Source organism: Mustela putorius, unplaced genomic scaffold (assembly GCF_011764305.1).
Source record: "Mustela putorius furo isolate JIRA1106 unplaced genomic scaffold, ASM1176430v1.1 tig00000281_pilon_pilon_pilon, whole genome shotgun sequence".
Taxonomy (NCBI): Eukaryota; Metazoa; Chordata; class Mammalia; order Carnivora; family Mustelidae; genus Mustela; species Mustela putorius.
In genome coordinates this window covers 19,124,059-19,137,475 of record NW_025421343.1, presented here as the reverse complement: position 1 = coordinate 19,137,475, position 13,417 = coordinate 19,124,059, and the positions used below count along the sequence as shown (strand labels likewise).

At 48.2% G+C, this 13,417-nt stretch overlaps 1 protein-coding gene across 6 annotated transcripts in view; it reads left to right on the top strand.

The window, feature by feature from the left end:
• MTA3 (metastasis associated 1 family member 3) overlaps nucleotides 1–11,369 on the top strand; it is a 214,257-nt gene extending 202,888 nt beyond the window's left edge. For 5 of the 6 annotated variants that reach the window (XM_045079170.1, XM_045079166.1, XM_045079168.1 and 2 more), the window contains 2 exons: nucleotides 7,018–7,091; nucleotides 7,879–11,369. In XM_045079170.1, coding sequence (XP_044935105.1) covers nucleotides 7,018–7,034 — 17 coding nt within the window. In that variant the 3' untranslated portion in view covers nucleotides 7,035–7,091; nucleotides 7,879–11,369. The remainder of the gene's footprint in view (nucleotides 1–7,017; nucleotides 7,092–7,878) is intronic. The other variant, XM_045079167.1, reaches the window with a different exon arrangement.
• The last annotated feature ends 2,048 nt before the right edge of the window (nucleotides 11,370–13,417 follow it).

Sequence of the window (13,417 nt, the reverse complement as noted above, 5' to 3'; positions counted from 1 at the left end):
AAGCATGACAGAAGTCCATGGTAGTTGCTCAAGGGTCCTCCTCAATAAAGTGTCTTTGTTTGCCTGCAAAGAACATTAGAGAAAACATTTTTAACCAACCTCTTCCAGTGTATTCCCATTCTCATTGACGTATGGAGGGTGAATCTCTGAGAAAGAAAATGAACCTCTAACTTGAGAGCAATATCCTAGGTTTTTTATGGGGAAGAGTAGATGGTTGGGAAAGGAGAGCGAGGAAAACAGCAGAGGAAGGGGATTCAGTCCCTGAGAAACAACTCTTCCATAGAAGTGTGGCCCATCCTTCCAAAGAGCTGGCACATATGTCTGAGAAAGCCCTTGAGACATCACTATTAGACCTTGATGCCCCGGGGAGGTCAAGACCAACTCCGGAAACCACCTGATTTAGGTTTCCTTCTGAGCAGTCTTTTTGGGTCCCATTGTGGAAGTGAGAAGTATTCTGAATCTGGAGGCCCCCCAGGGCAGTGGAAATGGAAAGATTTGTCACAGTCTAGTTGATTCGGTGACCCCCCACTGGGTTCATTTTAAGCTTCCCAACCTTGCTCATTATTATTTTCTTTTCCTGTTTCCTGTTTTTCCTTCCAGATGACTGAGTACTCTTTAAGCTCAGAAAACATCTGAGTTATAATCTATGCATTTTCCTCCCTCAACCAAATATTTATTTTTATCAACAATTATTTACATATAAATGAATGCAAAAAGTAATTAATGTAAAACTGAGGAGCAAGCTTGAAGGCAACTTTGTTAAATGGAGGTGCCTGAAGAGGATAATCTGAGAAGACTGTTTCCATGACAGTCTGATTGCAGCTTCCCTGAGTGCCTCCGGGAGCCCCTCCCCAGGGCAGCCAGGGAGCAAGGCCTACAGTGAATCCTGGGGAAACAGGGTTGACCACATTCAAGGCATCTGGCATCAGTCCACAGAAGAAAGGATCAAGATATCGGACATTGGACCTCTTGTGCTGGTCCTCCGATTTTCTTTCTTCTCTCCACTTCTCTTCTACCGTGTTTTTTTTTTTTTTTTCCTCTCTCTCTCTTTTGCTCTCTTTTCTGGGAGGCTCAATTTTATATTCCAACCAGATTTGTCTATTTCTCTCTTTATTCTGTCAATTTTTGCCTCAGTATTTTGAAATTCTGTTATTGGTGATATATGTAATCAGAACTTTTATGTCTTCTTTACCTTTATATCACTGTGAAATAATTCTTTTTAGCTCTGTTAGTACTCCTTATCTTGAAGTCTATTTTGTCTGGTATTAATATGACCACACTAGTTTTTTCTGTTCTTTTCAGAGTTATTTTTAAATCATTTTTTCTAGGGTTTTTACTTTTTTAAGATTTTATTTATTTATTAGACAGAGAGAGAGAGAGATTACAAGTAGGCAGAGAGGCAGGCAGAGAGAGAGGGAGAAGCAGGCCCCCTGCTGAGCAGAGAACCTGATGCGGGGCTCTATTCCAGGACCGGAGATCATAACCTAAGCCGAAGGCAGAGGCTTAACCCACTGAGCCACCCAGGTGCCCCAATTTTTTTTCTAGTTTTATTAAACTCAGAATGATTCTTCCGTAGTATTTCTAAAGCCAGCACCTGTTACTCCAGCAGATTTTTTTAAATCCCCAAAAGTTATTTTCCATTATCATTTCTTTTAGAAACAGCTTTATTGAGGCATAATTGACATTCAACTACATATATTTCTTATTTTTAAACAGGATTTTATTTATATATTTATTTATTTGAGAGAGAGAGAGAGAGAGAGCACACCTGTGCTCATGAGTAGGGGGAGGGGAGGTGGGAGAGGGAAAGACAGAGAATCTCAAGCAGAATCCCATCTGAGTGCAGAGCCTGACATGGGGCTGCCTCTCATGATCCTTGATATCATGACCTGAGCCAAAATCATGAGTTAAAACACTTAACCGACTGAACCACCCAGGTACCCCTCAACTACACATATTTAAAATATACAACTTGATAAGAATAATGTACGTATGCCCCAGGAAACCACAACAATCAATTACCTATCCATTATCCACTTAGTACACTTCTCCATCACCCTCAAAGCTATTCTTGTATCCCTTTATAGTCTACCCTCCTACCCATCCTGTCTCCCCCACCTCTCTCAGGAGACCACTGATGTGCTTCTTGTCACCACAGATCAGTTTACATTTTCTGGAACCCACGACCCCAAGATCACAAGTTGCATGCTCTACTGACTGAGCCAGCCAGGGACCCCTGCCGTACTGAATTTGCTATTAATCCCATCTAACAAATGGTTCATTTCACATTTTGTATTTCTCAGTTTTAGAATTTCCATTTAGTTCTTTTATATTTCTCCTAAAATATACCATCTTGTTACCCTTTATATATTCATCTTTTTAAAAATTTTTTATTTATTTATTTGACAGAGACCCAGTAAGAGAAGGAGCACAAGCAGGGGGGGAGTGGGAGAGGGAGAAGCAGGCTTCCTGCTGAACAAGGAGTCCAATGTGGGACTCGATCTCAGGACCCCAGGATCATGACCTGAGCCAAAGGCAGACACTGAACAACTGAGCCACCCAGGCACCCCAGTATTCATCTTTTTTATAGATTCTTTAACAAGCTTAACAAGCTTATAGTGAATATTTTAAATCCATATCTGCTAATTCTAACATCTGAATCATCTGTTAGTCATTTTCTGCTGAGTTTTTTCTCTAGATGGTTTGCTCAATCTGTTAAATTTTTTTTTTTTTTTTTTTTTTTTTTTTTTTTTTTTTAAAGTAAGGCTTAAACTCACAACCCTGAGATCAAGACCTGAGCTGAGATGGAGAGTCAGACACATACCCCACTGAGCCACCAGGCACCCCTCAGTCTGTTAATTTTTAATGAATACTGGTCAGTGTGGATGATAAGTTGTAGAGACTCTGGATTTTGCTATTTTCTTTCGCAGGGCATTGTGTTTTATGCTAGCAAGCCATTCAGTTGGCGGGTCACCGTGATTCTGGGGAGGCTTGTTTTAAAGCTTTAATAGGTCTGGTTTATCTCAGGTTTGCTCTTAGTCCCATGAGATTTCAGTGGAAAGATGAAGTTGTTTGCCCAATCCCTCCTACTTGGCAGAACTTAAACTCCAAATTTTGTCTTGCCAGCAGCAGACAGCTGCTGAGGTTGCTCCTCAGCCATTTTTAGCTTCTCAGCTGTTGTTTCCCACTGGGCTCCTTGGAGTTCCACCTCATGAATGCATAGTTCCAGAATCAGCCTGTGATTTGAGGGGAATGTATGTATACATTTGGCGGCTTCCCTTTCCCTCTCCTCTTTCTTCCCAGGATCTCCTCCTGTATTCCCAGCTACACTGGCAGCCTCAGGCTCTGGACTCTCCCTGGTTCCTTCGCCCAGTTAGACTGCAGTTTTCTGCTTGAGCCATATTCCTTTTGGACTGCATGGAAGTGCCCGCAAAGAAAAAGCCAGTTAGGGGTGGATCTCATTGAATCTCACCTTTTTTTCAAGGATCATAGCCTCTCCATTTTTTGCCCGATTTCTGGTTGCTCTCGAGAACCTTCCAGCAGTTGTTTTTTGTTTTTTATTTTTTTATTTTATCCAGAGTGTATTACTATTATTGGTTGGAGGGTTAGTCCAATATAAATTAGCCCACCATTATAGAATATAGAACTCTTCAATCTTTATATAGGCTCCCTGTCAACTCCCCTCAGTTCTCTCAATTAAAAAAAAAAATTGGAGTGCCTGGGTGGCTCAGTGGGTTAAAGCCTCTGCCTTCGGCTCGGGTCATAATCCCAGGGTCCTGGGATCGAGCCCCACATCGGGCTCTCTGCTCGGCAGGAAGCCTACTTCCTCCACACACTCTCTCTCTCTCTGCCTGCTGCTCTGCCTACTTGTGGTCTCTGTCTGTCAAATAAATAAAATCTTTTAAAAAATTTAGTTTATTTTTATTTATTTACTTACATAATCTACATCCGACATGGGGCCTTGAACTCATGACCCTGCAATCAAGAGTCATATATTCCTCCAATTGAGCCAACCAAATGCCCCTCAATTTTTTTTTTAATGGTATACTGTTTGTGTTTCATAGATACTCTATCTTTTCTTAATCCCCTGAAGATATTTAATGATAGTGTTTTCTGCTTTTTAAATTCTCTTCTCTATGATGGTGTATTTCCTCCAGTTTTAATTCTTCTCTTTGTTCTTTGCTTGGTCTCTGACATTTATGTTGGAGGATTTTCCCTGATGACCTGTGGTCGTCTACTGATGTTTAAGAGTAGGAGACGAAAATTAGATCAAAAGCTCTGTGCCCTGCTTGTGGGTGGAGCCTGTAGTGCACTTCATGGTATGGTGCTCAGGCTGGGCTCTTTGTTGCGCTGCCCAAATCCCACTCTTTCCAGGTCTGCTGTCATGGGCTGGCCACATTTCCCAGAGAAGATTCTTCCCATCTATCGTCTTCTGTTCAGGATGCTATAACAAAATGCTGCAGATGGACCACTTGTTTTGTTTTAAGATTTTATTTACTTATTTCACAGAGAAAGAGAGAGCGTGCACACAAGCAGGGGGAGCAGCAGAGGGAGAGGGAGAAGCAGGCTCCCCTCTGAGCAGGGAGCCCAATGTAGGGCTCTATCCCAGGACCCTGGGATCATGACCTGAGCCAAAGGCAGATGCTTAACCCACTGAGCCACACAGGCACCCCCAGATGGATTACTTGTAAACAACAGAGATTTATTTCTCACAGTTCTAGGAGCTGGGAAGTTCAAGATCAGGGAGCTGGCATAGCTGGGTTCTGGTGAAAGCCCTCTTCCAGGTTTCAGACTGCTGACTTCTCTCTGTGTCCTCACATGATGAAAGGGGCTAGGGAACTCTATGGGGTCTCTTTACACCCTCATGACCTAAGCACTTCCCAAAGGTCTTCCCTCCCAATGCCATCACCTTGGGCATTAGGATTTCAAGATAGGAATTTGTGGGGGCACAAACCCTAGACCATAGAAAGTCTCTTCCCCCAGAGTTTAAGGTTTAGCGGCATGCTTCCTGGAGCTAAATGGGAAGAACACTGGAGGTCTCACTACACATGAGGCATCTGTTCACTTGGTTCCTCAATTTTGGAGTAGCCAGCCCTGCCGTCAGTGTGCTTGTTGCCTGGTGTCCCCTGTGAGTGAGACCCTCTTTGGGATCCTCTTCAGAGGACACACAGACTTGTGGCAAACAGGTAATTGCCTGGAAGTATGGAGTCGGGGGAGGGCTTCTAAGGGTCTGCCTCTTTCTCAAATGGCTCAACAACTCATCTGCATCCTTCAGTCTCCCTTCCCCACCACCAGCAGTCTCTGGTGTTAATTCCTGAACCATCTGAGGACCCTTTGGACACATTGGGTTCTCGGCTTTCCTCACTGCTAGCTTCAGGTCTGGCTTTCTCAAGTGCATAATCTCTTGTCACTCAGGTGTCTGCTTTCCAGCCTCCAAAATTCTGATGGTGGTTTCTCCTCTGGGTTGCAGAAGGGAGGGAATTGAACTCAGAATCCAGAAGCTGCATTCAAGAAGGTGGCTTTCGTTGCACTGGTTAGCTAGAGTGCAGAATCTCCAAGTCCATGGACATGAAGTACTTCCAAATAGTGAAACCCAGAGGAAATTTTTGTAAGAACACTAGTGCTTATGAAGCAGGGTTAATATAGACAAAAGTAGCAAATGGCGATGAATTCTTTTGAGAACTTATTTATAAGCAAAAAGGGGATATGGTGTGGGCTACATTGTCTAGGAGGGAGACCTGAGAAAGGGTGCCCTTTGCCTCCAGGGGTTCTATGCTGTGCTGGGTCTTCTGCATTGGGCCCTGCATGTGGCATGTGTTCCTTGCTTCAAGGAAATGCAGTGGGGATGAGGAAGCTCCGAGCCGGGGGCAGTGCAGTGATAGCCTGACAAGGGCAGATGAGAAACACTGGGATTCTTCAGCCAGGAAGGCAGACAGGTGACCTATCTCAACTTAAAACCACGGCCAGTGTGAAGAAGGCTGGTGTCAACCTGAATGCTAGAGGGTTGCTTTTGAAACACAAACAGGTAAGTTTAGCCAAAATAAAAGGAAGCACAATTTACTGAAACCTGGGATCCGAAACTTGGGAAATGATTACAAGTGGCTGTTCTTGCAGATGGCTTAATTCCACAGGGGCTGGATGAAAACAGAACATCCCCCTGACCCCCGCAAAAAGAACAAAGAGAGAGAGAGAGCCTTCTAAGAAATCCTGGAGGTTCTGACCCATACATGACCCTTCACTTAGACACTGACGAGGACAGTATGCTCTTACTGGGATGGATGGAGAATGGGGCAGCTTGGGGTAATAAGGAAATCTTGTCCTGAGTTAAGAAGATTAGGGTCCAAATCTTCAACTTATTCACTGTGTGACCTTGAGCAAGTTCCTTTTTTTTTTTTTAAAGATTTTATTTATTTATTTGACAGACAGAGATCACAAGTAGGCAGAGAGGCAGGCAGAGAGAGAGAGGAGGAAGCAGACTCCCTGCTGAGCAGAGAGCCCGATGCGGGGCTCCATCCCAGGATCCTGGGATCATGACCGGAGCCGAAGGCAGAGGCCTTAACCCACTGAGCCACCCAGGCACCCCCTTGAGCAAGTTCCTAACCTTTCACAAGGTTCCTGTGAAAATTGTTAAATAATGCAGTTACAGGGGCGCCTGGGTGGCTCAGTGGGTTGGGCCGCTGCCTTCGGCTCGGGTCATGATCTCAGGGTCCTGGGATCAAGTCCCGCATCGGGCTCTCTGCTTGGCAGGGAGCCTGCTTCCTCCTCTCTCTCTCTCTGCCTGCCTCTCCATCTACTTGTGATTTCTCTCTGTCAAATAAATAAATAAAAATCTTAAAATAAATAAATAAATAAATAAATAAATAAATAAATAATAATGCAGTTACATAACCCACAGTAGGTTCAATGAAACAAAGGTTAGCCTGACTCCAAAACTGAATTATCTGGGTTTTTATTTAGCACGTATTTGCTGAGCCCTATCAAATACCAGGCTCTGTACATATATCTCCCCTATTCTAGAAAGGCTCATGAAGTGAAGGCCCAGCTCTGTTCCATCCTGCAGACCTTCCTCAGGATGGCGGGAGGCTGTGAAGGTGAGCACCCCTGTGTCCTCTCCTGGTTGCAGAGTGTGATGGGAGAGAATGACTGAGCACTCCCTTGGCTGGGGCACCTGGTCCCATCTCAGCAAACAACCCCCACTTCCCTCCTAGCCACTTCCCCAATAACCAAACAAAAGGTTTCACAACCGAGTGGGTAACAGCAGATGGTAACGAAACGCTTTGCAGGCACTTCTGCTTTTCATTTATTTATTTTTATCAAGAATCTCTAGACAACCAATGCTGGGAAGGAGAGTTGAAGGTTTGGGTGGGGGGGATGGGAATGAGGGCCACTGTTACACAGTGTGGGGTCGAGATTCATTCCCCTCCTAGAGGAAAAGGTGTTCCTAACCTCTGAGTGCCTACGTTACTGTGATTAATCATGATTACCTCAGATCACGTTGTGTCTCCTCCAGACTAATTGTGCCCCCCCCCCCCCGTTCCTTAGTATCTGGTCAGGGACGGCCTGTGATGTAGCTTTGATAAGCGTACCAGCACCTGCCTGGTGTGCTGTACGCCTTGGCTGTAACCACCACACCTGCCCGTCCCAAACCCAGCTTTCAACATACCTCAATGTCATTCATGTATTTTCTTGGCCTCCATTAGACCTCCCTTTGGTCCAACCTCAAACTACCCTGTGAGCTTTTATTTGAATCAATGCCTGACTGCCTTTCCTTGATGTTTGTGACATTGTGGGTGGGAGGGCTGACTCTGGTCCTTGATCTCACCTTGCCTCCTCTGGCAGAACTGCTTTAACATTGACCCCATTTCTCTCCTTCCCCAGAACTCACATGCTGCGTGTCGGACTGAGCTAACCCTATTTCATACTATAAGCCAAGACTCGCTACACTGTCCTGCTGATGTTCGCAGTCGTGCCTGGGAAGGAGGCAGCCCCATTTCCAGCACATTTCAGTGGGAGACCTACACATGTGCCCCCTGGAGACTCGGTGGGGCAGGGGAAGAAACTGTGGGAGTGCACGTCCCCAAAGCCGCGTCTCCATGTGTCAATCAGTGTCGCCTCGCTTTCCTCTCAGAGACTTCACTGTCCCATAGCGGGACCTGCCTGACAATGGAGGGGACAAGGGGGCCCTCAGTCTCCTCCTTCTCCAGCACTCCGTTCCAGGCACCGCGGCTCCTCGGGCAGCGGAGCGCCCGAGAGCTCAGAGCTGCTGCTGCCCTGCATGTGTCAGCTCAGCCCTATTGTCAGCGCCATGACGGTCTACGGGAGGGACATGGCCGCTTTCTGAATGGATTTTTCTTAAGAAAAGTGCCAGTGTTTATGCAGTTCATGATAGTCCCCTCTCCTTACCATTATTGTCACTTGGCTTTTTCACTAGGCTTCATTTTTTTTTTTAAATGAGGAAGTTTTGCTGTCACCCCTCTGTCCTATATTTGGCTTCCCCTCCTCTACCCTTCCTAGGTACAGAATTATGAGATTCTGACAAAAAAAAAATAAGAAAATCTTCTTCAGTAAGCCTGCGAACTCTTCATATCATCTGTATTTTATTGTTGGAGAGAGGCTGGTGTTCTACTAGGTGCTGCCTGGTCCCAGACAGCCCAAGCAAAAGCAGGTGTTGAAACGGAGCTGAGTGTATATCACTGTGACAAGCCATTCGCGTACTGCCCTGTTCCCTGACAGCCAAGCCAGCCACCGAGCAACCGCCGCCAGGTTAGTCCTTCAACGAGTCACAAATCACCCAGGTTTATTTTAAGCAGATGAAATCTGTTTGGCCTCGGAGGGTGAAATAAGAGCCGTGTGTTTGCAGGTGAGTGTGTATATATGACACCACGAGCCCCCACCCTTCCAGTCCAGACATTTCTGTGAACACACATGCCTAGGCCCCAGGAGATGTGCCTGTGACCCAGTTTTCACTGGCTTTGGGCTCTTCCTGTCTGCCCTCAGCACCAGCCCTTGCTGGCCGTACAGGCTGGCCATTCTGCAGCTCTGTGCACACAGCTTCAGGCGTGTGAATAACTTAGTGCCCCCACAACTCCCCTGAGCAGACAGGAGCCTGGCCACTCCCTTGTCCTCCATTTGCAGGGACAGGCTGCAGGGCATAGGCTCACAGCACTGTGAAAGGAAACCGGAGTCGGGCCTTAGAGCTGTCCCTGGGGTCTGTAGCCGGATGGCCAAACAACCAGGTGGTCACAGGACAGAATGACTCAACTCAATTGTAATTGAGTTGACACTCCCCAGCCCCCCACCCCCTGCCCCCCAGCAGAGTGAGGTCTCATTAAAATGACGATGACACTGTAGATGCCCAGATCCTCAGAGGCTGGGTTCAGCTCGGCAAAGAGAACGTGATGGATGATGACTGTCGGCGATGCCCAGAGTTCAAGCTGCCTTTTCCTTCTCCTGTTTTGCAGCTAGCATGGTTCCGCTTCTGAGGCATTGCTTCTCATCTTTGGCTCTTGCAAGGATGACCTGGGGATGTTCTCACCACTGCCAGCTCTTGGAGCTGTTCTGAGTCTTGCCCTGTGTTAGAGGTGCCCAGTGAATAGGGCGGAGGTGACAGGCATCGCCCTTAGGGATCCCCAGAGAGAAGCCCCTCTGAAAAGACCCAGGGAGAGGAGGCAGCTGGCTCTCTGCATCACACGCCACATGGTGTGTTCTTTCTAAAGAAAGACACAGGAAGGCTGTCTGCACGTCCTGCCTGGGGTTTACTGTCACACGTAGACTTAGGAGGTGCAATGGCTCCCTGGCCCTTTCCCGCTCTCTCCTGACCCTGTGAAATGTCACTGTTGATTACAGAAAAGTCCGCTTCCGTGTCCCTGCTGCCAAGCTTCTCCGCCTTTTGGGAGAGGCCCTCCTCACCCAGGCCCAGGAGACTTGGAGATTGAGGCCAACCCCAGGCTGCAGGGAGAACAGGGAGTCCCCTGCCCTAGGTGTAGTTCACACTGAGCTCTGGCAAAGTGCAGCTTGTTCTGAGCCACATGTACCGAGAAAGCTCTTCCTTCACCTTGTAGTAAGAACTCCTGGTTCTTCAGCCCCGTCCTACAAAGAGGAGGCTCCCCAGCATTCTGACTGAACACTCGAGGGACTAGAGGGACAACACCCAGGAGCCCCTCACATTTGCCTGCGCCGTTCTGAGCACTTGGTGTGAGAGGGCTTCCCAGCCACCCTCTTCCTGGGGCCACAGTGCCTCCATGGCGTGTGCTGGGGACATGTCACCAGGTGCAATGCGCTTGTGGGGTGGACATGCGGGGTCTGTCTGCACGGCCCACAGCAGCTTTACCCGGAGGCGCTGTGCTGAGCCTGGTCTGTGCTCCCTTGGATGAGGACACAGAAGCTCACAAGCCGTCTTCCCACTCGGCCTCACCACCTGCCCACCCCTAGAGATGGTGCAAAAGAGGACAGACTGGTTTTCAGCCCACCTCTCACAGCTCCACTTTGCCCACAGCCCGGTTTCTGTCAGTCAGCATCCAACCAGGGACACACAGCCACTCCAAATATTTAAAACAGGGGTTTTCATCCAGAGAATTATGGAACACAGCAACAAGAAGAGGCCCAACTCAGGTGGGGAACAACAGCAGGAAGCGGCCACCCCCTCCCCTCCGGGAGGCTGGTAGAGGCCACGTTACCAGAGCGCAGGGATTAGGGCCCCTGGAAGGAACAGGGGACCACACAAGGCCTATCTGGTGGGAGCTGGGGCCTCAAGGAGGCATGGAGGCTGCTGGAAACAACCCCCCAGGCAGGTGTGGGGAGAAACAGCCTGGCTTCTTCTTTTCTCATGTCCTATAGGTTCTTCAGGTGCCTCTTAGTTCAACCTGGCTGGAAGCCAGCTGAGCTGGGGTCCTGGGACAAGCACGGCCCTGCCACTCAGAGCAGGGGGCGGAGGTAGAGGAGGGGTCTGAGCGCAGGCAGGCTGGCAGACGCCCCATGCTATCCTAAGACCCCGCGGAGGGGAGATGCAGGCCCCGTGGAGGTTCTGCAGATCACTCACCTAGAGAGGAAAATGTCCTTGGGAGGGAGGGGTAAAGCCTTATTCTCAGTAGTCATCCCTGTTTTCTTTTGGGGGAATTTACCTGTTTAGCAGCCCCTCGCCATTCCCCTCAGGAAAGCCATGTCCCAGTTTTCTGTCCATCCCTCCCCTCCGTTCCTCTGCCCCCAATTTCTGATTTGCCCTGCCAGAGAGCACTAGCACATGCATCAGCGGTCATGAGTGTTTTCCCGGGATAATTCATTCAGAGCGCGGTATTACTGTGGACTGTCTGTAAGTAGGTACCATCTACTAATCAATTTGTGTTGTGTTTCCAATAAATTTCTGGAGATCATGTCTGGTTTGATGCTGTCCTTTGCTGGGATGGTGGCTCTGCTGCGAGGCGAGGCTCTGTGTGTGCTTGGCCCAGTCCCCAGCAGCAGATGCTCCTCATCTTGGGTTCCCTCTCCCCGTGCCTACCTCACAGACCAGCCCGGTGAGGCTGACCTTCCCCCGCCACCCTGAGACTCTCAGACACCGATCCCCAGGGTCTGCATTTTCTTCTGCGGTCTCATCAGCCACATCCTGAGGACATGGGGGTTTCCTGAAAGGAGGTGGCCTTGGACCCTTGTGTCCCCTCCCCCGGAGGTAGGAGGAGCGGCCCTTCCCCATCCACCACTCTCGCACTGCTGTGCCCAGTGCTGGCCCCCCTCCCGGGTGAGAGCGAGGCTCCAGAGCAGGTGAAGCGGACCCAGGGACTGCATGTCACGCAGATGGAAGATCCAGCACCTTCTTCCCAGGCCTGTAAGTAGAAAAGAAATGTCGGAGTTTTTGTAAAGGGAGAGGGAGCCTGATCCCAACGGCGGCATTCTCCCCTGTTGCCTGAGTGCCCTGAGTGTTGACACCTGCTTAGTAAAAATGAGTCTGTTGTGTATTTTACCTCTCCACACCTGTTTGTGGTGTAGACTGTGTCCCCAGGGCTGTGCTAGAGCCTGTGGAGCTTCCCTTGGGACCCTTCAGCCCCAGTCTGTGAAGGACGCGTGTTTGGGACCCCTGTTTGCTGGGATTTGTGAGAGATGGTTTTCAAAGAGGTGGGGGTGGGGGGTGCTCACTTGGTTGAGCATCTGACTCTTGATTTCGGCTCTGGTCATGATCTCACGGTCCTGGGATGGAGCCCCGTGGTGGGCTCTGCGCTGAGCGTGGAGCCTGCCTGAGAGTCTCTTCCTCCCTCTCCCTTGACTTCTCCACCTCCCCACCTGTGCGCTCTCTCTGCCTCTCTCTCTCTCTCAAAAAATTAATAAGATAGGGACGCCTGGGTGGCTCAGTTGGTTGGGCAGCTGCCTTCGGCTCAGGTCATGATCCCAGCCTCCTGGGATCGAGTCCCACATCGGGCTCCTTGCTCGGCAGGGAGCCTGCTTCTCCCTCTGCCTCTGCCTGCCATTCTGTCTGCCTGTGCTTGCTCTCTCCCCCCATCTCTCTCTGATAAATAAATAAAATCTAAAATAATAATAATAATAATAAGATAAATACATTGAAGAGAGAGAGATACCAAGTTTCCTTCCAGAGTTTCACTAGAGAAGCAAGACGTACACACATAGGGTCCCCAGAGACCAGGAGGCTTGTGATCGAGGCGGTTGTCTGTTCCGGCAGGAATTCCGGGATGGAGGGCTCAGGAAGGCAGGACTCGGTCAGGGAAGGTTTTGTAGAAGGAGGGGAGACCTCACAAAATGGAACACAGCAGCCCTCACTGGGAATTTTTTTTTCATCATCTCAAGTGTGTTCACAATTGCTCACTGAAGCATTTTTATGATGATTGCCTTAAAATCCTTGTTAGACAATTCTCATATCTGTGACATCGCAATGTTGACAATCTGTTGATTTTCCTTTCAAGCTGAGAATTTGCTGGTTCTTGGTATGTTCGTCAAATGCTTTTGATTGAAGCCTAGACATCTTGAGTATTATCTACGAAACTCTAGATCTTATTTAAACACTCTATTTTAGCAGGCCTTGTGCAGGATTGCTCTGGGACGATCTCATCTACTGCTTAGAGGGGATGCCGGTCTGGGATCCCCACTGTGCTTGTAGGGACACTGTGGAGGGAGAGAGGCTCCTCCTTACAGCTAGCTGTTTCGTTTTCTGTGCTCAGTTTTTTTAAATTGAGAAGTAATTGATATATAACATTGCATTAATTTTAGATGTACAACACAGTCATAGATACATGTACGTATCACAAAATGTTCACCACGGTAAGTTTAGTTAATAGCCAACACCACACATGGTTACAAGTTTTTTGTTTTCCCTTATGGGAACTCACTCTCTTAGTAACTTTCAAATATACAAGGCAGTATTTAAGTATAGTCACCAAGCTATAAATAACATCCCCAGGACTTGTTTCTCTTATGA